The sequence below is a fragment of the Mus caroli genome, unplaced genomic scaffold, assembly GCF_978045245.1.
Source record: "Mus caroli unplaced genomic scaffold, Mus_caroli_1 scaffold_7, whole genome shotgun sequence".
NCBI lineage: Eukaryota > Metazoa > Chordata > Mammalia > Rodentia > Muridae > Mus > Mus caroli.
The window spans coordinates 18307501-18334649 of record NW_028227262.1 but is presented as its reverse complement, the minus strand read 5'-3'; the positions used below and the strand labels follow the sequence as shown (position 1 = coordinate 18334649).

The 27149-nt window shown below is 38.1% G+C and overlaps 1 protein-coding gene across 1 annotated transcript in view; it reads right to left on the bottom strand.

The window, feature by feature from the left end:
* LOC110287820 (uncharacterized) overlaps positions 1 to 25711 on the bottom strand; it is a 34156-nt gene extending 8445 nt beyond the window's left edge. Inside the window, 3 exon segments of the mRNA XM_085840854.1 lie at positions 17700 to 17795; positions 18255 to 18381; positions 25199 to 25711. Of these exon segments, the coding sequence (XP_085696980.1) occupies positions 17700 to 17795; positions 18255 to 18381; positions 25199 to 25711 (736 nt within the window).
* Between the last annotated feature and the right edge of the window lie 1438 nt (positions 25712 to 27149).

Sequence of the window (27149 nt, the reverse complement as noted above, 5' to 3'; positions counted from 1 at the left end):
TAAGATCAAAAATTCAGGTGACAGCAGATGCTGGCAAGGATGTGGAGAAAGTGGAACACTCCTCCATTGTTGGTGGGATTGCAAGCTTGTACAACCACTCTGGAAATCAGTCTGGCGGTTCCTCAGAAAATTGGACATAGTACTACCGGAGGATGAGCAATACCTCTCCTGGGCATATATCCAGAAGATGTCCCAACCAGTAGAAAGGACACATGCTCCACTATGTTCATAGCAGCCCTATTTATAATAGCCAGAAGCTGGAAAGAACCCAGATGTCCCTCAACAGAGGAATGGATACAGAAATTATGGTACATTTACACAATGGAGTACTACTCAGCTATTAAAAAGAATGAATTTATGAAATTCCTAGCCAAATGGATGGACCTGGAGGGCATCATCTTGAGTGAAGTAACACAATCACAAAAGAACTCACACAATATGTATTCACTGATAAGTGGATATTAGCCCAAAACTTAGGATACCCAAGATATAAGATACAATTTGCTAAACGCATGAAACTCAAGAAGAATGAAGACCAAAGTGTGGACACTGTGCATCTTCTTAGAATTGGGAACAAAACACCCAGGGAAGGAGTTACAGAGACAAAGTTCGTAGCTGTGATGAAAGGATGGACCATTTAGAGACTGCCGTATCCAGGGATCCATCCCATAATCAGCTTCTAAACGCTGACACCATTGCATACACTAGCAAGATTTTGCTGAAAGGACCCAAATATAGCTGTCTCTTGTGAGACGATGCCGGGGCCTAGCAAACACAGGAGTGGATGTTCACAGTCAGCTATTGGATGTAGCACAGGGCTCCCAATGGAGAAGCTAGAGAAAGTACCCAAGGAGCTAAAGGGATCTGCAACCCTATTGTTGGAACAACATGATGTACTAACCAGAACCCCGGAGCTCTTGTCTCTAGCTGCATATGTATCGAAAGATGGCCTAGTCGGCCATCAATGGAAGGAGAGGCCCATTGGACTTGCAAACTTTATATGCCCCAATATAGGGGAATGCCAGGGCCAAAAGAATGGGAGTGGGTGGGTAGGGAAGTGGGGGGCTCTATGGGGGACTTTTGGGATAGCATTGGAAATGTAATTGAGGAAAATATGTAATAAAAATATTAAAAATAAAAAAAAGTTCAAAGTAAAAAAAAAAAAAAAAAAGAAAATGTGGTAAATTTATACAAAGGAATACAGTTCAGATATGAAAAACAAAGACAAAAGACATCATGAATTTTGCAGGCAAATATATATAACTTGAGAATATCATCCTGTTTGAGATAACCCAGGCCCCAAACAATATGCATGATATATATATTCACTTACCTATATCTATCTATCTATATCTATGTGTGTGTGTGTATATATATATATGTATATATGTATGTATATGTATAGCATAAAAATGTACGGTATTGCACATAAATAGATATCTGCAATTGATGATGGTCGGTGGTGGGGGATATCTTCAGGATGAGATAGATAACAAAGATATCAATTGGGGTTACCTTAGTTGTGAGTGGCTATAATGGAGATATGGAACATGAAGGGGCCACCTCCTATATTCAGGCATGAATGCAAATAGAGTGATATAGATAAAAAACTACACAGAAACCTTTCAACTCTAAATTTATCCTGTCTACAAGAAACACAGGTATTGGAGATGGAGCATAAACAAAGGGAATATCCAACTAGTAACTAGATGAAATTGAGACCCTTCCAATGTGCAAGCACCAATCCATGCCTTTATTCATGATACCGTTAAGCTTGCAGACAGGAGTTTCTTGTCCTCTGAGAGGCTTCACCCAGCAGTTGACTCAAACAAATAAAGATTTCCACGGACAAACAGTGGATGATTCTTGGGGACACTTAAGTAAGAATAGGGAGCAGTAATGTGGGTCCCAAAATGGATAAAAACTTCACAGGAAGAGCAACAGAGTCAAAAAACTAGGACCTATGGATCTTTAAGAATTGGAACCACCAACCAAATATCATGCATGAACTGGACCTAGGCATAAATGTAGCATGTGTGCGTCTTAAACTTCATGTGGGTCCTGAACAACTGGAATGTGGGCTATTCCAAAACCTGTTGTGTGCATGTGGAGTATTGACTATATTGTCAGGCCTCAGTGGGAGAGGAAACAGTTAGTCTGGCAGGGAATTGAAATGCCATCTTGGAGTTATACCCATGGGAACCCTACCTCTTCAAGGTAGAAGTTGATAGGGGCTGGGGAAAGGATTGCCAGAGGGGTGACAGGGAATTGGGCAATGATCCACATATAAAGTGAATTAGTGAAAAAATTAAATTAAAAATAGGATACAATCTAAAATTTAAAAAAAATCGAGGAAAATACATGATAAAATTTTAAGTATACCAGGTAAAAAGCATATCAGGTATGTAAGAATAGAGGATTTAATAATTTTGTCATATGTTAAGGAATATTCATTGAGACATATATTTTGAAGTAATCTGATAGTTGATCAACATGATAAAAGGCTTGAAGTGAAGAAAATTAATTTTCCAAACATATTACTATGTAAAACTTTATTTTAAATTAATATGAAATTCTTGGCCTGATATTTGAACAGTTACACATTTTTTAAAAGTATAATTTCAGAATCCCAGATCTGCACACCATTCCCTGGACCAAAGCTCTGTCTACATCCCTGGAGGCTGTTTTCATCCTGGACAAACAGGTAAGATTACCAATCTTCTCCCTCCTGGATTCCCTGGAAAACACAGCTGCCATGAGGTCTGCCTTATTTACTCTGTGCTGCATCTTCCAGTCAATGTCACTTCCTCTAATCCCAGATGTCTCTAGACATCAGGAAACACACGCTCTGACTGCCTTCCTAGAAGCCTCCCAACACCTTGGACAACCAGAAGTCTGAACCTATCTATGACTACAGTCTCTGTCTGCAACCCTGGAAGGATGCTACCATCCAGGGAAAACAGTGTCTACTTGAAATCCCAGAGTCCTTAGACTACCAAGAACTACCAGATTGACTTGCAGATTCCCATAGCTAACAGGGACTACCAGGAAAATGAATACCAGAGACCTCCAGTTGGCCTAAGAACTAGGAAAGAACATAATCAACAAAATTGAGGGCAATATGGTACTACTGTAACATAGCTATCCTACAACTCTAATCACTGTATATCCTCACAACTCTAAAGTGTAAGAATATAACCTTAAGTTTAACATTATGAAGATGATGGAGGACTTTTAAAAAGAAATAAACAAAATTTGTTTACAGAGATTCATATAAAGAAATAATAGAAAATATAATTAAGCAAGTAGAAGCCCTTAAAAGGAAGCAAATTAATACTAAGTAGCATAGGGCAATACATTTCTATAGATAAATAAAATTAATAAAAATGTTAAGATATGAATAAGAAAATAGGAACAATGAAGAATCTGAGACAATCTTAGAAAGAGAAATCTACAAAAGTGATCAGGAGTTTTACATATAAGCATCATCAACACAAACATGAGATGGAAGAGAACATGAAAGGCTTAAAAGCTAGAATAGAAACTCAAGTACAAAGGTTCAATCCTTTAACATCAAAGGGAGAGTATGGCAGCATCCAGAAATGCATAGCACAGGAAGAGCTGAGAGGTCTCTATCTTCTTCTGCAGGCCAATGTGAGACAACTGGCTTCCAGGCAGTAAGGACAAGAGTATGAAAGCTGATACTCACAGTGATACACCCACTTCAAAAAGGCCAAAACTCCTCTCCTGATAGTGCTACTCTTTAGTTCAAGAAAATAAAAACCATCAGAGTGGGGAATAGTCTTGAATGCAATGGTACAGGAGACAACATATTGAGCAGAACAGTAATTGCTAAGGGTCTAAGATCAATAATTTTTAAAAGGATCTCCTACAGCTAAAAAGTGATTGCAAGGAAAAAATTACCATCTATAGGATGAAATGGCAGACTATATATTGTGAAAAGAAATACTTAACCCCTACATCTGACAGATGACTAATACCCAAATATATAAAGAATTCAAGAAATTAGATAGCAAGCCTTTCAAGAGGAACCAGCTCCAAGTCACCTTGGATACAAACTTGGCAGAAGGTCACATGGTCCCCAGAGGACATTCCATGTGATCTTAGGATCACTGGTGAGTAGAACACAGCATCTGTTCCAAAACAATCTTGACGGGCCTGTGACAGCAGGAGCAAAGAAACAGGAGCACTGCCTGACCAGCAACTCGAGTCCCTTCTAATCAGTGTTGGTACACCTTAGTTTCGAACACACCAGAGAGCCAGATGATCCTCAGAGAAGACACCACTTCCAGGCACTGTAACAAGCACAGGTTCTTAGGATTTCAGGATTCCAGGATAACAGGAGCTTGGTCACACCAGGATATGAGGGTCCCAGAGGAGGTTTGACTGCCAAGCACTCTGAAACACTCAGAATCTGAGGTTCACAGTAGTCCGGAATCAAAGGATCACAGAGAAAGCAGGACTCTGAGGAATCCTGAATCAATCGGGATTATAGGAAGGACAGGTTCCAATCAGATATATGGGGGCAGCAAATACTTGAGATAATCAGATGGCAGGAGGCAAGCATAAGAACAGAAGCAACAAAAACCAAGGTTTCTTGGCATCATCAGAAGCAAACTCTCCCACCATATAAAATCCTGGATAAACTATCACACCAGAAAAGCAAAAAATGGATCTAAATTCACTTCTCATGGTAATGAGATCATTTGCTTCAAAAATTGTTTTCCAGTCTTTTACTCTGAGGTAGTGTCTGTCTTTTTCCCTGAGGTTGGTTTTATATAAGCAACAAAATGTTTTGTCCTGTATGTGTAGCCAGTCTATTAGTCTATGTCTTTTTATTGGGGAATTGAGTCGATTAATGTTAAGAGAAATTAAAGAAATGTAATTGTTGCTTCCTGTTATTTCTGTTGTTAAAGTTGGGATTCTCTTCTTATGGTTGTATTCTTTTAAGTTTGTTGAAGTATTACTTTCTTCCTTTTTCTAGAGTGTACTTTCCATACTCTGTTGGTGTTTTCCCTTTATTATCTTTTGAAGGGCTGGATTTGTGGAAAGATAATGTGTGAATTTGGTTTTATCATGGCATTCTTTGGTTTCTCCATCTATGGTTATTGAGAGTTTTGCTGGGTATAGCAGCCTGGGTTGGCATTTGTTATCTCTTAGTGTCTGTATAACATCTGTCCAGGATCTTCTGGCTTTTATAGTCTCTGGTGAGAAGTCTGGTGTAATTCTAATAGGGCTTCCTTTATATGTTACTTGACATTTCCCCCTTACGGCTTTTAATAATCTATCTTTAGTTAGTGCATTTGTTGTTCTGATTATTATGTGTCGGGAGGAATTTCTGTTCTGTTCTAGTTTATTTGGAGTTCTGTAGGCTTCTCATATGTTCATGGGCATCTCTTTCTTTAAGTTAGGGAGGATTTCTTCTATAATCTGGTTGAAGATATTTACTGGCCCTTTAAGTTGAAAATCTTGATTCTCATCTACACCTATTATCCTTTGGTTTGGTCTTATCATTGTACCCTGAGTTTCCTGAATGATTTGAGTTAGGATCTTTATGCATTTTGCATTTTCTTTGATTGTTGTGCCCATGTTCTCTATGGAATCTTCTGCACCTGAGATTCTCTCTTCCATCTCTTGTATTCTGTTACTGATGCTTGCATCTATGGTTTCTGATTTTTTTTTTTAGGATTCTTATCTGTAGAGTTGTCTCCCTTTGTGGACTACAGAGCAATTGGGATAAAAACTGCACAGTACCGGTACAGCAACAAGCAGGTAGACCAATGGAATAGAATTGAAGACCTAGAGACATCTTGGTTCTGGGACCCAGCCGAGAGTATTCTGCACAGGTGAGAGTACGGAATACAGAAGCTAAAAGCTTCTGGGACAGGTGGGAGCCACAGAGCTTCTAAGGCAGCCCCCTTTTTGGGCCCCAGATATCCGGCCACTTTCCTGGCCAGAGGAAAGTGGTCCACCTGGAGCAGGAGAGCTTTGCCTGAGTATCTGCTGCAGACATCTTGGTTCCAGGACTCCTCTGAGAGTATTCTGCACAGGTGAGAATGTCGCATACAGAACTAACAGCTTCTGGGACAGGCGAAAGCAACGCAGCTTCGAGACAGGTCCTGTTTTGGGCCTTCATCTTCGAACAGGAAGGAGGTCCTAAGCCCAGATATCTGTGCACCTTTCCTGTAAGAGGAGAGCTTGCCTGCAGAGAGTGCTCTGACCACTGAAACTCAGAGGAGAGAGCTACTCTCCCATGTCTGCTGATAGAGGCTAACAGAATCACATGAGGAACAAGCTGTAACCAGAGACAACTATAACAACTAGCTCCAGAGAATACCAGATGGCGAAAGGCAAACATAAGAATCCTACTAACAGAAATCAAGACCACTCACCATCATCAGAACGCAGCACTCCCACCCCACCTAGTCCTGGGCACACCAACACAACTGAAAAGCTAGACCCGGATTTAAAAGCATATCTCATGATGATGGTAGAGGACATCAAGAAGGACTTTAATAACTCACTTAAAGAAATACAGGAGAACACTGCTAACTAGTTACAAGTCCTTAAAGAAAAACAGGAAAACACAACCAAACAGGTAGAAGTCCTTAAAGAAAAACAGGAAAACACATCCAAACAGATGATGGAAATGAACAAAACCATACTAGACCTAAAAGGGGAAGTAGACACAATAAAGAAAACCCAAAGTGAGGCAACACTGGAGATAGAAACCCTAGGAAAGAAATCTGGAACCATAAATGCGAACAAGCAACAGAATACAAGAGATGGAAGAGAGAATCTCAGGTGCAGAAGATTCCCTAGAGAACATCGGCACATCAAAGAAAATAAAAAACACAAAAGGATCCTAACTCAAAACATCCAGGATATACAGGACACAATGAGAAGACCAAACCTACGGATAATAGCAGTTGATGAGAATGAAGATTTTCAACTTAAACTGAAAGCAAATATCTTCAACAAAATTATACAAGAAAACTTCCCAAACCTAAAAAAAGAGATGGCCATGAACATACTAGAAGCCTACAGAACTCCAAATAGACTGGACCAGAAAGGAAATTCCTCCTGACAAATAATAATCAGAACAACAAATGCACTAAATAAAGATAGAATATTAAAAGCAGTAAGGGAGAAAGGTCAAGTAATATATAAAGGCAGGCCTATCAGAATTACACCAGACTTTTCACCAGAGAAAATGAAAGTCAGAAGAGCCTGGACAGATGTTATACAGACACTAAGAGAACACAAATGCCAGCCCAGGATACTATACCCGGCCAAACTCTCAATTACCATAGATGGAGAAACCAAAGTATTCCACGACAAAACCAAATTCACACATTATCTTTCCATGAATCCAGCCCTTTACAGGATAATAACAGAAAAAAAGCAATAGAAGGACAGAATTCACGCCCTAGGAAAAGCAAGAAAATAAATCCTCAACAAACCTAAAAGAAGACAGCCACAAGAACAGAATGCCAACTCTAACAACAAAAATAAAGGGAAGCAACAATCACTTTTCCTTAATATCTCTTAATATCAATGGAGTCAATTCCCCAATAAAAAGACATAGACTAACAGACTGACTACACAAACAGGACCCAACATTCTGCTGCTTAGAGGAAACCATCTCAGGTAAAAAGACAGACACTACCTCAGAACGAAAGGCTGGAAAACAATTTTCCAAGCAAATGCTCTCAAGAAACAAGCTGGAGTAGCCATTCTAATATCGAATAAAAATGACTTCCAAATCAAAGTTATAAAAAAAGACAAGGAGGGACACTTCATACTCATCAAAGGTAAAACCTCCAAGAGGAAATCTCAATTCTGAATATCTATGCTCCAAATGTAAGGGCAGCCACATTCATTAAAGACACTTTAGTGAAGCTCAAAGCACACATCACACCTCACACAATAATAGTGGGAGACTTCAAGACACCAGTTTCATCAATGGACAGATCATGGAAACAGAAACTAAACAGGGACACTGTGAAACAAACAGAAGTTATGAAACAAATGGACTTAACAGATATCTACAGAACATTTTATCCTAAAACAAAAGGATATACCTTCTTCTCAGCACCTCGCAGGACCTTCTCCAAAATTGACCATATAATTGTTCACAAAACAGGCCTCAACAGATACAAAAATATTGAAATTGCCCCATGCATCCTATCAGACCACCATGGACAAAGGCTGATCTTCAATAACAACATAAATAATGGAAAGCCAACATTCACGTGGAAACTGAACAACACTCTTCTCAATGGTACCTTGGTCAAGAAAGGAATGAAAAGAAATTAAAGACTTTTTAGAGTTTAATGAAAATGAAGCCACAACATACCAAACCTATGTGGCACAATGAAAGCATTTCTAAGAGGGAAACTCATAGTTATGAGTGCCTCCAAAAAGAAACTGGAGAGAGCACACACTAGCAGCTTGACAACACATCTAAAAGCTCTAGAAAAAAAGGAAGAAAATTCACCAAAGAGGAGTACACGGCAGGAAATAATCAAACACAGGGGTAAAAACAACCAAGTGGAAACAAAAAGAACTATTCAAAGAATTAACCAAACTCGGAGTTGGTTCTTTGAGAAAATCAACAAGAAAGATAAACCCTTAGCTATACTCACTAGAGGGCACAGGGACAACATCCTAATTAACAAAATCAGAAATGAAAAGGAAGACATAACAACAGATCCTGAAGAAATCCAAAACACCAACAGATCCTTCTATAAAACGCTATACACAACAAAACTATAAAACCTGGACAAAATGGATAAATTTCTAGACAGATACCAAGTACCAAAGTTAAAGCAGGATCAAGTTAACGATCTAAACAGTCCCATATCCCCTAAAGAAATAGAAGCAGTCATTAATATTCTCCCAACAAAAAAAAGCCCAGGACCAGATGGGTTTAGTGCAGAGTTCTACCAGACCTTCAAAGAAGATCTAATTCCAGTTCTGCACAAACTATTCCAAAAAATAGAAGTAGAAGTAACTCTAACCAACTCATTCTATGAAGCCACAATCACTCTGATACCTCAACCAGAGAAAGATCCAACAAAGAAAGAGAACTTCAGAAAAATTTTCCCTTATGAATATGAGGCAAAAATACTCAATAAAAGTCTCACTAACCGAATCCAAGAACACATTAAAGCAATCATCCATCCTGACCAAGTAGGGTTTATTTCAGGGATGCAGGGATGATTTAGTTTATGGAAATCCATCAACGTAATCCATTATATGAACAAACTCAAAGACAAAAACCACATGATCATCTTGTTAGATGTGGAAAAAGCATTTGACAAGATCCAATACCCATTCATGATAAAAGACTTGGAAAAATCAGGAATTCAAGGCCCATACCTAACCATTATAAAAGCAATCTACAGCAAACCAGTAGCCAACATCAAAGTAAATGGTGAGAAGTTTGAAGCAATCCCATTAAATCAGGGACTAAACAGAGCTGTCCACTCTCTCCCTACCTATTCAACATTGTACTTGAAGTCCTAGCCAAAGCAATTCGACAACAAAAGGAGGTCAAGGGGTTACAAATTGGAAAGGATGAAGTCAAAATATCACTTTTTGCAGATGATATGATAGTATATATAAGTGACCCTAAAAATACCACCAGAGAACTCCTAAACCTGATAAACAGCTTCGGTGAAGTAGCTGGATATAAAATTAACTCAAACAAGTCAATGGCCTTTCTCTATACAAAGAATAAACATGCTGAGAAAGAAATTAGGGAAACAACACCCTTCTCAATAGTCACAAATATTATAAAATATCTTTTTGTGACTCTAACTAAGGAAGTGAAAGATCTGTATGATAAAAACTTCAAGTCTCTGAATAAAGAAATTAAAGAAGATCTCAGGAGATGGAATGATCTCCCATGCTCATGGAATGGCAGGATCAACATTGTAAAAATGGCTATCTTGCCAAAAGCAATCTACAGATTCAATGCAATCCCCATCAAAATTCCAACTCAATTCTTCAACAAATTAGAAAGTGCAATCTGCAAATTCATTTGGAATAACAAAAAACCTAGGATAGCAAAAACTCTTCTCAAGGATAAAAGAAGCTCTGGTGGAATCACCATACCTGACCTAAAGATTTACTGCAGAGCAATTGTAATAAAAACTGCATGGTACTGGTATAGTGACAGACAAGTAGACAAATGGAATAGAATTGAAGACCCAGAAATGAACCCACACACCTATGGTCACTTGATCTTCGACAAGGGAGCTAAAACCATCCAGTGGAAGAAACACAGCATTTTCAACAAATGGTGCTGGCACAAGTGGTTGTTATCATGTATAAGAATGCGAATTGATCCATTCCTATCTCCTTGTACTAAAGGCAAATCTAAGTGGATCAAAGAACTTTACATAAACCCACAGACACTGAAACTTATAGAGGAGAAAGTGGGAAAAACCTTGAAGATATGGGCACAGGGGGAAAATTCCTGAATAGAACAGCAATGGCTTGCTCTATAAGATCGAGAATTGAGAAATGGGACCTCAAGAAACTGCAAAGCTTCTGCAAGGCAAAAGTCACCGTCAATAAGACAAAAAGACCACCAAAAGATTGGGAAAGGATCTTTACCTATCCTAAATCAGATAGGGGACTAATATCCAATATATATAAAGAGCTCAAGAAGGTGGACTCTAGAAATTCAAATAACCCCATTAAAAAATGGGGCTCAGAACTGAACAAAGAATTCTCACCTGAGGAATACCTAATGGCTCAGAACCATCTGAAAAAACGTTCAGTATCCTTAATCATCAGGGAAATGCAAATCAAAACAACCCTGAGATTCCACCTCACACCAGTCAGAATGGATAAGATCAAAAATTCAGGTGACAGCAGATGCTGGCGAGGATGTGGAGAAAGAGGAACACTCCTCCATTGTTGGTGGGATTGCAAGCTTGTACAACTGCTCTGGAAATCAGTCTGGTGGTTCCTTAGAAAATTGGACATAGTACTACCAGAGGATCAAGGAAACCTCTCCTGGGCATATATCCAGAAGATGTCCCTACAGGTAAGGACACATGCTTCACTATGTTCATAGCAACCTTATTTATAATATCCAGAAGCTGGAAAGAACCCAGATTCCCCTCCACAGAGGAATGGATACGGAAAATGTGGTACATTTACACAACGAAGTACTACTCAGCTATTAAAAAGAATGAATTTATGAAATTCCTAAGCAAATGGATGGACCTGGAGGGCATCATCCTGAGTGAGGTAACACAATCACAAAGGAACTCACACAATATGTACTCACTGATATTAGCCCAAAACTTAGGATATCCAAGATATAAGATACAATTTGCTAAACGCATGAAACTCAAGAAGAATGAAGACCAAAGTGTGGACACTGTGCCCCTTCTTAGAATTGGGAACGAAACTCCCATGGAAGGAGTTACAGATACAATGTTTGGAGCTGTGACGAAAGGATGGACCATCTAGAGACTGCCATATCCAGGGATCCACCCCATAATCAGCTTCCAAATGCTGACACCATTGCATACACTAGCAAAATTTTGCTGAAAGGACTCAGATATAGTAGTCTCTTGTGAGAATATGTTGGGCCTAGCAAACACAGAAGTGGATGCTCACACTCAGCTATTGAATGGATCACAGGGCTCCCAATGGATGAGCTAGAGAAAGTAACCTAGAAGCTAAAAGAATCTGAAAATCTATAGGTGGAACAACATTATGAACTAACCAGTACCCTGGAGAACTTGACTCTAGCTGCATATGTATCAAAAGATGGCCTAGTCAGCTATCACTGGAAAGAGAGGCCCTTTAGACTTGCAAACTTTATATGCCCCAGTACAGGGGAACGCCATGGCCAAAAGAATGGGAATGGGTGGGTAGGGAAGTGGGATGGAGGGTATGGGGGACTTTTGTGATAGCATTGGAAATGTAATGAGGAAAATATGTAATAAAAAAAAAGACTGATGCCTGCATCTATGGTTCCAGATTTCTTGCCTAGGGTTTCTATCTCCAGAGTTGCCTCACTTTGGGTTTTCTTTATTGTGTCTACTTCCCTTTTTAGGTCTTGGATGGTTTTATTCAATTCCATCACCTGTTTGTTTGTGTTTTCCTGCAATTCTTTAAGGGATTTTTGTGTTTCCTCTTTAATGTCTTCTACTTGTTTGGTTATGTTTTTCTCCAATTCTTTAAGGGATTTTTGTGTTTCCTCTTTAATGTCTTCTACTTGTTTAGCAGTGTTCTCCTGTATTTCTTTAAGTGAGTTATTTAAGTCCTTCTTGATGTCCTCTACTATCATCATGAGATATGCTTTTAAATCCAGGTCTAGCTTTTCAGGTGTGTTGGGGTGCCCTGAACTGGGCAAAGTGGGACTGCTGGGTTCTGATGATGGTGAGTGGTCCTGGTTTCTGTTAGTAAGATTCTTACATTTACCTTTCGCCATCTGGTAATCTCTGGAGTTACTTGTTATAGTTGTCTCTGTTTAGAGATTGTTCCTCTGGTGATTTTGTTACCCTCTATGAGCAGACCTTGGAGACTAGCTCTCTCCTCTGAGTTTCAGTGGTCAGAGCAGTCTCTGCAGGCAATTCCCTTTAGCAAGGAGCTAAAGGGAACTGCAACCCTATAGGTGGAACAACAATATGAACTAACCAGTACCCCGGAGCTCTTGTCTCTAGCTGCATATGTATCAAAAGATGGCCTAGTCGGCCATTACTGCAAAGAGAGGCCCATTGGACTTGCAAACTTTATATGCCCCAGTACAGGGTAACTCCAGGACCAAAAAGGGGGAGTGGGTGGTTAGAGGATTGGGGGGGTGGGTATGGGGGACTTTTGGGATAGCATTGAAAATGTAAACGAGGAAAATACCTAATAAAAAATAAATTATAAAAAAAGGCGATGATAAAAAAAAATTGAAGACCCAGAAATAACCCACAAACCTATGGTTCATGCCTACTGAATTACATTCATAGTATTGTCAGGTTCTGCAACACTATAGGAAAATCAAACAATTATTATTCTCACCAAGCTAAAAAATTTTTGATGTCGAATGCTGACCTTCCTGCAATATATGTCCATTTGTGTATATAATGTTCCAAATGTCTTGGAGTAACCTAGCAATTTTTAATTGGCAGCATCATGGCTTTGTGATTTAAAACCCATATGGGATACTGATTATGAGGACAAGAATATGAGATCAAAAGGGACCTGGGCCCTACAATAAAATCTACTATTCTTTTTTTATTAATTATTTCATTTGTTTACATTTCAATGCTATCCTCCTTCCCAGGTACTCCTCCACAAACACCCCATTCCATCTTCTTTCCCTACACTTTAACCCTATGAAGGTGCTACTCTACCTACTCACCTAACTTAACCTCACCACTCTAGCATCCCCCTATGTTGGGGCATCAAGACTCCACATCAGGCCTCCCCTCCCATTGATGCCTGGTAAGATGATCCTCTTCTACACATGTATATGGAGCCATGTCTCTCTGTATTTATACTCTTTGGTTGGTCTAGTATATCCAGTTAGTTGATATTGCTCTTCATATATGGTTGCAGTCCCTTTCAGCTCCTTTATTCCTACCCCTAGCTCAACCATTGGGGTCCCTAGGTCAGTGTGTGAGTATCTGCATCAATGTTTGTCAAATGCTTGTAGAACCTCTCAAGAAACAGTCATACCAGGCTCCTGTCAGCAAGCACTTCTTGGCATCATCAATAGTGTTGTGGATTGGTATATGCAGACTAAATGGATCCATCTGTAGGCTGGTCTCTGGATGGCCTTTCCTTCAGTCTCTGTATCAATTTTTATCCCTCTCTTTCCTTTGGACAGAAAAATTTCTGAGTTAAAATTTTTATATATGTGGATAGTCTCATTCCTCAGTATGATGCTGTGCCTATCTACTAGAGGTAATCTCTGCTGGTTATATGTTCACTTTCTTGAATATTTTGGCTACAATTGTTTGTGTCCTGGGAGCCTCTTCATTCCCTGGAGTCTGGGACTTTCTAGTGGCTAATACCAGTTCCCTTTTATTCATTGCTACATGGTTCTATTCAATATCCTGCCCTCTGAATTTCTTTGTCTTTCTTTCAATACCTGAACTTGCTCTCCTTTTTTCCCTCCCAGGTTCCTCCTTCCCTCTACCTGATATTCTATGTAGGATTGAAACATCTAAACTTTGATCTTACTTCTAGGAAAGCTCCAAATGGCTTGTGGGTTGCATTGTGGGTATTGAGAGTTTTGGGCTAATAGCCACTTATCATTGAGTATATACCATGACTGTTCTTTTGTTTCTGAGTTACATTACTGAGGATGAAACTTTCTCATTCCATTCATTTGCCTGTGAATTTCACGAAGTCCTTTCACTTATTAGTAGAGTAGTACTTGGTTGTTAAAATGTATCACTGTTTATGTATTCATTCATATGTAGAAGGATATCTAGGTTGTTTCTATGTGCTGATTATTACCAACTAGGCTGCAATTAATATCTTGGAGCATGTGTCTTTTTATATGCTGGAGCACCTTTTGGGTATATACCTAACAGGGGTATATCATTGTCTGCAGGTAGAACTGTTTACAGTTCTCTGAGGAACTGTCAAATTGATTTCCAAAGTACTTTTACAAGGTTGCAGTCCCACCAGAAATGAAGAAGTGTTCTGCTTTCTCCACATCCTTGCCAGCATTTTCTACTTCCTGAGTTTTGGATCTTAGCAATTCTGACTATTCTGAGGTGAAATCTAAGGTCGTTTTGATTCATATTTCCCTGATGACTAAGAATGTTGAACATTCTTTTAAGTCCTTCTCAACCATTTGAGATCCCTCATTTGATAATTCTTATTTAGCTCTGTACCCCATTTTTAACAGGGTTATTTTGTCCTCTAAAGTCTAACTTCTTGAGTTATCTTTAAATAATGTATATTAGCCCACTATCTGATATAGGATTGGTAAAGATCTTTTCTCAATAAGTGTGTGTTCTTTGCCTCTTCAAAGTGATAGAGCAAATTGATTTTATGAAGTCCTATCTGTCAATTGTTGACTTTAGAGTATGAGCCAGTGTTGTTCTGTTCATGAAATTACACCCTGTACCAATGTATTTGAGGTTCTATCCCACTTACTCTTCTATTAGATTCAGCCAATCTGATTTTATGTGGAGGTCCTTGATCCACTTGGACTTGAGTTTCCCACAAAGAGATAAGAATAGATAAATGTGTATTCTACATGTCAACTACAAGTGGAAACAGCACCATTTGCTGAAAATGCTGTCTTTTTTCTAAAAGACTAAATGGGTTTGTCTTCTCTGTCAAAGATTATGTAAATTCTCTGTCCAAGTGAACATAGATGTGTGGGTTCATTTCTGGGTCTTCAGTTCAATTCCATTGATCTACCTGCTTGTACCAACTCCATGCATTTTTTTAATCACTCTTGGTATTAACTACAACTTGTGGTCAGGGAAAGTAATTACCCCAGAAGATATTTATTGTCAAGAACAGATTTTTCAGGGGCTAGTGAGATGGCTCAATGGTTAAAAGCACTGACTACTCTTTCATAGGTCCTGAGTGCAATTCCCAGCAACCACAAGGTGACTCACAGCCAGTTGTAATGGGATCGGATTCCCTCTTCTTTTGTGTCTGAAGATAGCAACAGAGTGCTCAAATACATTAAATAATTAAATAAATAAACAAATAAATCTTTTTTAAAATGGATTATGCTATCCTGAGTTTTTTTAAAGTGTGTGTATTTTTTAATTTATTTTTTAATTAGGTGTTTTCTTCATTTACATTTCAAATGCTATCCCAAAAGGCTCCCAGACCCTCCCCATCCCAATCCCCTTCCCAATCCACTTCTTGGCCCTGGCATTTCCCCGTACTGAGGCATATAAAGTTTGCAAGATCAAGGGGCCTCTCTTTCCAATGATGGCCAACTAGGCCATCTTCTGATACATATGGAGCTAGAGACATGAGCTCTGGGGGGTATTGGTTAGTTCATATTGTTGTTCCACCTATAGGTTTGCAGACTCCTTTAGCTCCTTGGATACTTTCTCTAGCTCCTCCATTGGGGGTCCTGTGTTCCATCTAATAGCTGACTGTGAGCATCCACTTATGTGTTTGCCAGGCCCCGACATAGCCTCACAAAAGACATTTATATCAGGGTCCTTTCAGCAAAATCTTGCTAGTGTATGCTATCCTGAGTTTTTTGATAGTATATACAACTGACCTCCAAACTTCCACCAGGTACTCCTACGTCTGACAAACAACTTCAGCATAGTGGCTGGATATAAAATTAACTTAAACTAATAAGTAGCCTTCTTCTGATTAAAGGATAAATGGACTGAGAAAGAATTTAGGAAAATGAAACCCATCAAAGAGTCAGAAATAATATAAAATATGTTGATGTGACCTAAACCAGGCAAATGAAATATCTGTATGAGAAGAAGTTGAAGTGTCTAAAGAAAGAAATCTAAGATGCCCTCAAATGATGGACAGATCTCTCATGCTCATTGGCAGTATTAACCTAGTAACAATAGCCATCTTACCAAAAGTAATCTACAGATGCAATCCCCATCAAACTTCCAAATCAATACTTCACAGAGATAGAGCAATTCTCAAATTCATCAAAAATCTGCTTTTAATACTAGAAATAAAATTGACAATAATGTGACTCTCAAAGTTATACTTCTTTTCCACTAGATATGTATATCACTTAGACTTCAATGGAAAAACTTAATATGTATATCAACATACAGAAACAGAAAGACTTCAGAACACTTAGTCTTATATAAATTTTCTTTATCATACCCTCCTATCAGGAACCTAAGCAGGAGTTGAGTTAGAAGGATTTTAAAGGCCAGAGTTAGTGAATGCTGCTAAATAAAATGCATGTTTTTAGATGCAACTGGAACAATGTCCATGTAAACTCAATGAGAACATGACAGCATTCAGAAGACCAGTACAAGAGAAACAATATACCAGCTTTAAGAAGGAGAAAGACTTAGAGAATGTCACCCAAGAAATGAATCTATCCAAAGAACACAATTTCTTAGAAAGGGAAAATAAGTTTTATACTATAAATGGACACATGTCTGATTCATGAAAAATTGCTAGAACAAATCAGTCTCTATGATTAAATACATTTTGGTTTCTACTTTTTTTAATCTGAGAGAAAAAGAAAAAGAGAGAGAGAGAAAATGAGAGACAAAGATAGGGGCAGAAAAAGAGACAAAAAGACAGAAAAGTCACAGAAATCATGATATTGAGTTATGTAGAGAATGGAGATGGTCTGCAAGAAGCTGAAAGAAAAATATGAAAAAATACTCTATAAATCTACTAAAAATGGAATAAATCAATAAATTATTCAAATATAAATAATCATTACTGATCATTCACTTGTAACAGAAGAAATAACAGTAATTAGAATATAAAATAATCTCCAACTTTGTAAAATAGTTAAAACATAGTATATTTCAAAGCATCACTATTCAAGGAAATGAGGCATAAATCATATAGTATTCATGGTTATACTGTGTCTTTTATTCATTATTCATTATTTTATTCATTATTACTAACAATTTCTATTGCAGAGCTTTTCTAGCCATATGTCAGGTCTAGATTTTTCCTGGGTTTACATTTATCACATGACATATGATTTCACTTCAAAATACCTGGTTTTTTTCCTTCTGTATCTTCTCTACCAGCAATCCATGGTTCTTCGTTTTGTTCAAGACAGAAGATTAACTCTGACTTTGAAACAGCAACACCTGTATATTCAAATGAGCACAAAAATAAGCCACTGAATATACTTATGTACTAGCACAGAATTATGATATTTAAGTGACATGGAGAGAATAAAAGATAAATGAAGGACCTTTTATATTCGCTTCTTTCAAAGTGTTTTAGAATCTACACACTGAAGCCTTTTTACATTCTGAATTTCATTGTACATTTACAACATTCAATGAAGCCCACTGTGGAAGTCAAAGTACATTCATTTATAAAAGCAACAGGCTGCCTTTTCAAAAAGGGTATAATATTTACTTATCAGCACATTAAGTGTAAAAACAAAATAAAGGTAAATAACATGTTAGCTATAAATCAGAGTATTCAATGCCTATAAAACAGAAGACAAAGACCAATTAATGGATGCCAGACCCAAATAGTAGTAGGAATTTTAGATATCTCTAAATGAAGTAGAAATTATGGATTAAAAATATTCTTACCCATAGAAACCAGGCTATTGTAATTCTCCAACATGACTTCTCTATACAAAGCTCTCTGAGCATAATCCAGACATTCCCACTCCTCCTTAGAGAACTCTATAGCCACATCCATGAAAGTCAACAGACCCTGAAATTAAAATTAACAGTATCCTCTTTTATTGCCAATTGGTCAGAGAAATGTTAGTTAAATATAGAACTTTTTGATGCCAATAACTAACAGGCATATTTGACAAATGACTTCTGAGATAAGAAAGTTGTCAGTTCTCTGAACAGTTCCAATAGTCAAGAAAAACTCATGCTGATGGTGGTTACCTTTTTGTGGACAAATGGCATAATCCATTAAATGATCTAATGGTGGTCACCAAAGTCACCATAAAGCTGAGATATTTACAACAAGCTTCATAGGAGTACCAACATTATACTTCTGGAGTATCAATAAAAATAAAGTCATAAATGGGTCAGCATGACATGAAGAAATCTATTAAATGGTTGCAGCAAAAGGAAGGCTATTGCAGAGAGCTATTGCAAAAGGCCCTGAGATGAAAGATTCAAGAAACATGCACCTATCTTCACAGACAAATAATGACTCAAGTGACACACAGTAGAAATCAAGTATATCCATTCGTCTTTAGTCTCATGTAAACTAGTTTTGTGAATAGAAATTTTTAATTATTTTCACATAGGGAAGGTTTGAGAGTTCTAAAAATGAAACGTTTCTTTAAGAACAGTCAAGTTTTCCAAATCCCATGCATTCATTTACCTTAGAGGAAGACATCTTTCCTTTCTCATTCAGAAGGGAATGTCACACAAAGATTTACATTAAAATTTCACCTTCCAGAAACCATCTGCATGTAGAGGCAGCGACTCTCCCTATTTCTAGAAAAATTGAAGTGTAGAAAGCAGGAATCAATACTGGCCACACCCGATTCCTTGTGCCAGAGGTGATATGAAGGAAAGACCAGCTTCTACAAGCAGAAGAAACAAGATTTTCGTAAGAATTTCCATATATTTGCCTGAGATGACTTATAAAAACAGAATTGACACATCTTTTTCTGATTATGGCCAGAATCTTGGAAGTATCATCAGCTGAAGGGATTTCTCCTACTGGTAAGCAAGAGACTTTCCTGGAGTGAAGAAAATCAAGGCAGCAAATGCCTGTTTCACCAAGGTCTCCACAGAGATATTTCTTCTACCTTCTTACTCCCACAATTTCATGGGTTTTAAGGAAGTCCCAGGATCATATTTTCTAAACAGGTCCTTTTAACAGTGACTTGCTTCTTTTGAATTCATGATCAAGAACGCTATTTATTTATACCTATATATGACACTCCTGCACCACTTTTAGTCTGTTCACCTGTCACTGAAAGCAGCTGAAATTAATTCTCCTACAACTTCTTCCATCTTGGCACTATTGAATGATAAGAGGCTGAAAATACACTTATATTTACCAACCAATGTGATTCAATTTCTACAAAGAATATACTGGACAACATAAGGAGACAAGTTGTACTCTGCTGCAAAACTCACCCAGTCTCTACAAGAACTCAAATTGTGCTTCAAGATTTTGTTGGAATTTTTCATTCATTTCTTTTTTTCTATATTTTTGCTTTACCTGGTATGATTTTCCCATTTTATGGCTATATGACCTGGATGGGAGAAGTTTCAGAAATGCAAGATGTACGCTTAGTCTACAAAGAAATTTTCAAATTTTATGATGTACTTTTAATTAATAAAATCTATATTGCAATTAGCCTTCTCATAATAAAATATATTGTACATACCATTATGAAGACTCATGGCACATTAAAGGCAGATGGACATATTCTGTTCATTGGGTTTGCAACACAAGGAAGATACAACAGGACTATGTCTTAAATTGTATAGGTTTGTTATAGAGACAGTCTAAGGTAGATAGAAGCACTTACACTTTTTGTATGCAATGATTCCATTATATAATCACCCCTAGATCTTTGTGAGTTGAAACGTTCAGTGAACTTTGACTCTGGAGTCAGACACAAGTGAATATCTGTTATTTGACAGAACACATCTCCCTGTTGTGCATAGATGTGCTCCTGAATATTCATATTACTCTAACTACAAAGGACCTTGAACCCTTTTCCTGCATTTTGGAAGGTTTATGCCCACATAATTTTTTTTTATTCTCAGCCTCCTGATGTTATTCATCTTTTTTTTTCATTAGGTAAAAAGTATTTTATATTTGATGCAAAGTAATTTTGTCTGAGCATCTTCTGTTTCTGCTTTTTCTATTGTTTGTGCTTCTAAACCACATCCACTTTCAAGAACTTATAATATCATTATTTTCACATTGTTGGTTATTATTATTATTATTATTATTACCTTACTGTAATGACTGACTAGAAACCCATCCAATGGGAAAGCAAACAATCCCGACATTTGTAATGATAGTCTGTTAATCTTGCAGACAGGAGCCTAGTATAACTTTCCTCTGAGAGGCTCTAGCCAATACCTGACTAAAGTATAAGCAAATATACATAGCTAAATTTTGAATTGTGTTTGGTGACTCTTATGGAAGATTTGGGCAAAGGGTTGAAGGCCCTGAAAGGAATATGAACACCACAAAAGGACAAAGAGAGTGAACTAACCTGAATTCCTGGGAGGTCTCAGAGACTAAGCCAGCAACCAAGGAAAATACAAGGGATGAAATGAGGCCCAGACTTCATATGTAGCAAACATGCAACTCAGTCTCCATGTGGTTCTTCCAAAATTTGGGAGAGAGGCCCTCTCTAAAGCTGTAGCCTGACTGTGGTATCTGAGATCCTTATTCTGTATTAATAAGTACTAAAAAAAACCTTAAAAATAAATGGCACATTAAATTTTCAACATTGAAGTTAGAACTAGAGGTAGATGGAAGGTACATTTTCTAGCTTAAAGAAAAGTTGGTACAGGATTTTAGGTATTTCTGGGAAACAGAATGGGAAATCATATGGCTTTAGCAGGATTAAATTGTAAAAATTGATATTGTAGAGGTTCTCAGTTTAAAAGGAAGTGAAGAGGTTTTCTACGTTAATAAGTAGAAAATGGTGAATAAATTTCAGAAAGGGCTGAACAGATGACTCAGTATATCAAGTGCTTTGAGACCAAGTTAGAAGGTCTGAGTTCACATTTTAAGCACCCCATAAAATTCAGGAATAGCAGGTGTGTTTCTGTAATCACAGCACTGAGTATAGGAAGTAGTAGATTGAGTGTTTCCGGAAACTCCATGGCCCACTATTCTCACAAAAATTATGAGATTCAGGTACCATGAGAAACATTGTCCCAGAAATGCAGTGAGATTGCTGTGCACTCTAGCCTGATAGAACAAGTTTATACTTGGAATGTACATGTCAGAGTATGAGAGCCAACTTCCTTAATTTTTCTCTGTCTTTTACCAATACTATGTCACATGCATGTCCCTACACTGATAAATAAATGAGGTTTAAAAATATTAAAGAAGGTAGAAAATGATTGATTGAGAAAGACAGGCCAGGCAGTGGTGGCTCATGCCATTAATCCCAGTACTTGGCAGGCAGAGTCAGGCAGATTTCTGAGTTCGAGGCCAGCCTGGTCAACAGAGTGAGTTCCAGGATAACCTGGACTACAGAGAGAAAACCTGTTTCGAAAAAACAAAACGAAAACAAATAAAAAATAAAAGCCATTCCAACATTAACTTCAGGCCTTTCGAAATACTTTAACAAGGGAGTGCACCTAAACACAGCCCAAGACTACACAAGCACACACACAGACACACAAACACAAACACAGAAATAGAGGGAGCAGAAAGATGACAATGAATTCTTAAAGGATCAAAAATAGAAATTCAGAGAGCAGAATGGTTGGCTATTGTGTGCAAAATCCTATTTCAGTCACAGCCCTTTAAAAAACCAAAGAAAGTGTCATATGCCATTATGGCAAAACTCAGGAGTTTGTATACACATGGATCAGAGGGTTAATGACAACCATGACTGCCTTAGGTGCATTCAAGGCCAGCTCATTCTGCATTAGACTCTGTCTGAAAAGAAAATCACGGGCTGATTTAACAAGGTTGTAATGTTTGTTAGAAAATATAATGACATTTGTTGGGATTAATCTGAGACAGAAATGTGAAATTAGAAACAAAATGGCATGTAAGCTATAATATGGAATACAAAGAGAAAAGAAAGGCATAAAGTATGGGCAGATTCCTGGGAATGGGAAACAGTGAGGTTGAACAGGAAAAGGGAACATCAGAGAAACAAGGTTGACATGAAGGTGCACTAATTTGAAATGACTTTCCCAGGGACACTCAGCCAATGAAGCAGGGAATACGTGTAGAATACAGACCATTACAAGGGAGTGGGCTCAGAACTTAGGTGGATGCAAGGATGAAAAATTGTTCTTTCTCCCAGAAGATGTATTGCCCAATTTGGAATTAAGATAAACAATGGAGATAGATAAACGAAGATAAGCCCAAAGAAGATCCTATAGGCATAAAAATGTCCATGTTTTAACAGCATGTACAGTAACATTGCAGAATGTGAGCCTTGTAGTCTCTCATGTCCCTCAAATTCACTCTGTTGCTTCTTAACGTGAATCTACATTATATCTTTCTGTTTAGCTTTTTTCTTTTGATTTTTAAAAAAGGTTTGTTAGATATTTTCTTCATTTACATTTCAAATGCTATCCCAAATGTCCCCTATACTCCCCCCCCCCGCCCTGCTCCCCTACTCACCCATTCCCACTTCTTGGTCCTGGTGCTTATAAAGACTGCAAGACCAAGGGGTCTCTCTTCCCAATGATGGCTGATTAGGCCATCTTCTGCTACATATGCAGGTAAAGACACAAGCTCTGGGGATACTGATTAGCTCATATTGTTGTTCCACCGATAGACTTGCAGACCCCTCAGGACCTTGGGTACTTTCTCTAGCTCCTCCATTGGGGGCCCTATGTTCAGTACTATAGTTGACTGTGAACATCCTCATCTGTATGTGCCATGCACTGCCATAGCCTCACAAGACACAGCTATATCAGCGTCCTTTCAGCAAAATCTTGCTAGCATAGAACGCCAGGGCCAAGAAGTGGGAGTGGATGGGTAGGGGAGTAGGGCGGGGCAAGGGTATAGGGGACTTTTGGGATAGCATTTGAAATGTAAATAAAGGAAATATCTAATAAAAAAATTAAAAAATGTTGGACTAAGAATGGGGACCCCAATGGCAGAGTTAGAGAAAGGACTGAAGGATCTGAAGGAGGTTGCATCATAATAGGAAGAACAGTAATATCAACCAACCGGACCCCCCCCCCCAGAGCTCCTGGGAAATAAACCACTAACCAAAGAGTACACATGGAGGGACCCATAGCTCCAGATGCATATGTATCAGAGAATGGCCTTATTTGTCATCAATGTGTAGGGAGGTCCTTGGTCCTGGGAAGGTTCTATTTCCCAGTGAAGGGAAATTTGAGGGTGAGGTATAAGACAGTGGTTGAGGGAACACCCTCATGGAATCAAGGGGAGGGAAGATGAGATAGTGGGCTTCCGGGGAGGGGGGACTGGGAGAGATAACATTTGAAATGTTAATAAAAAAATCCAGTTAAAAATTATTTAATCTCTAAAACAGAGAGAGGATTAAGTTACCATGGTGAAACTGACTTGAAAGGACTAATGTACAGAAAATGCAAGATGAAGGTAACAACCTCATTTGTTGTGACTTTCTATTCTTTATACCATGTAAGGGCCCATCATCTATAGTTCTCAATGCTCTGAGACTGAATTATAAACAGATACCATATCAGACACTTCTATTTATTTATTTATTTATTTATTTATTTATTTTAATAGGTATTTATTTCATTTACATTTCCAATGTTATCCCAAAAGTCCCCCCACGCTTCCCCACCCACTCCCCCACACACCCACTCCCACTTCTTGGCCCTGGCATTTCCCCTGTTCTGAGGCATATAAACTTTGCACGACCAATGGGCTTCTCTTTCCAGTGAGGGCCTACTAGGGCATCTTCTGATACATATGCAGCTAGAGCCACGAGCTCCAGGGGGTACTGGTTAGTTCATATTGTTGTTCCACCTATAGTTTGCAGACCCCCCCCAGCTCCTTGGGTACTTTCTCTAGAACCTCCATTGGGGGCCCTGTGATCCATCCAATAGCTGACTGTGAGCATCCACTTCTGTGTTTGCTAGGCCCCGACATAGTCTCACAAGAGACAGCTATGTCAGCAAAATCTTGCTAGTGTATGCAATGGTGTCAGCATTTGGAGGCTGATTATGGGGTGGATCCCTGGATATGGCAGTCTCTAGATGGTCCATCCTTTTGTCTCAGCTCCAAACTTTGTCTCTGTAACTCCTTCCATGAGTGTTTTGTTCCCAATTCTTTTTTTTTGCCATTATTGTGACTTTATTACAATAGTTACAAACTATTTTTGTGGTATGCAATCATCACAATTACTCAAATTATATACAAATAGATCTTTATACAAGTCTACATAAAAAAGACCCCCCAATGACATTATCAACAAAATTTTTTTCTAACAGTTATGGCCAAGAAGAAAAAAAAATTCACAGTTACTCTGTAATACTTTAAATGCAGCAACCATATTGCACATAAAACAATCATAAACTTTAATGAGCAGATGTATATCTTTTAATTTAGTTTTCTACAAGATTTACTTTTTCATGCAATACTTTACTGTATACAGAATGGTAGAACTAGAATAAACAGATTAACTTACAAACTTTCAATAATGGCCACAAAATTAGAATTATTTTAAAGTACCATTTAAATTTTGCAGAAAAAAATTGCAGTGTAATAGAAATTAGCAAACAGAATCGTGTTTCACAGATGGAATTGCTATTCTAGTGTTCTTTTTGTCTTTTCCTTTCTTCTCCTTCTCATCCTGCAGGGTAGTTCTGAGTTTTTTGATGAGAATGGACAGCACCTTGTCCAGTGGGTCCATCACTCCTCTCTGAAGCCATTTGGGAATAGTAGCCCTGGCATGGTGAAAGCCCAATTTTTGAAGAATATAATCAACACCTACAGGATCAATCTTTCTTCCAGACCAAGAAATTAATCTAAGAGTAGGCTCCAGATGCCATGTATTGCACATAAAGTCTCGCCAGCCCACAGTGGTGTAAGTGATGCTATTTTCTCTATCTCTGTCAGAGGAATTATCATGTATAATAAATGGACATTTTTGTCCTGGTCGAGTGGATAAAATCCGAGGCAGAAAAATGGCCTTTTCTTTTCCTTTGAGATATGGTGACACCAGATCATGGAGAAACATGATGAGCTCGGCATCCATAGTCACACAGATGTGGTCAGTGAACTCTGTCACCACACTGGACTCCACCTTGGGTTTCAAGCTGGCATCTGGTAATGAAGGCTCCTGTGGTTCTTGAACATGAATTGATTTAAATTGGGGCAATGTATCCACACTGGAAAGATCTCCCATGCTCATGGATTGGCAGGATCAATATAGTAAAAATGGCTATCTTGCCAAAAGCAATCTACAGATTCAATGCAATCCCAATCAAAATTCCAATTCAATTCTTCAATGAATTAGAAAGAGCAATCTTCAAATTCATCTGGAATAACAAAAAACCTAGGATAGCAAAAACTCTTCTCAAGGATAAAAGAACCTCTGGTGGAATCACCATGCCTGACCTAAAGCTGTACTACAGAGCAATTGTGATAAAAACTGCATGGTACTGGTATAGCAACAGACAAGTAGAACAATTGAGTACAATTGAAGACCCAGAAATGAACCCACACACCTATGTTCACTTGATCTTTGACAAGGGAGCTAAAAACATTCAGTGGAAAAAAAGACAGCACTTTCAACAAATGGTGCTGGCACAACTGGTGGTTATCATGTAGAAGAATGTGAATTGATCCATTCCTATCTCCTTGTACTAAGGTCAAATCTAAGGTGATTAAGGAACTCCACATAAAACCAGAGACACTGAAACTTATAGAGGAGAAAGTGGGGAAAATCCTAGAAGCTATGGGCACAGGGGAAATATTCCTGAATAGAACAGCAATGGCTTGTGCTGTAAGATTGAGAATATGGGAACCTCATAAAATTGCAAAGCTCTGTAAGGCAAAAGACACCGTCAATAAGATAAAAAGGCCACCAACACATTGGGAAAGGATCTTTACCTATCCTAAATTGGACTTTTCTTTATTCATGATCTTACTAGCCTCTATTTTGAATGTTGTAGTTTGATTGTGAATCATCTACTTTAAGCTCCTTCAAAACATACAGTGTCTTTAGATATTTGGTCCTCAGCTAGTGGTTTTATTTACCAGAATTGTAGATTATTAGGAAGATAGAGCCTAGAGGTTTTACTTACAGATCTACTTCCTGTTGATTTGGTTTCCTGAGTGAAGAAGACTGAGACCATCTTTTTTTCTCTATCCCACTTGAAGATGACAGCACACCTTTTTTACTATGATGGATGAATGCCCTTAAACTGTGCGTCAAAACTAACTCTTCTTTTGCTAAAGTTGCTTCTTACAATATTTTAAATTATTGCCGTAATTGTGGGTGTATGGACATTCATGTATGACACTGTATATGTAGAGAATTTTGAAAACATAATTAATAACTGTCCAAATCTTGTAGTGTGAAGGTGATGTGTTGCATGTAGTTCATTGTTTGGGGACTTGGCCCATATAGTAGGAAGATTAAGGTGATAAAAGTGTGGCCATATTAATAGAAGGGAAGGGTGTTTTTTTGTTTGTTTGTTTGTTTGTTTGTTTTTTGCTGAAGAGATGACTTTACAACGAAAGTGACTGTTACCAAGGTTGATGACCTAAGTTCCTTCCTAAAGACCCACCATGTTAGAAAAAAAAAATGTACTTCCTGAAGTGGTCCCCTGGCTTCTGTT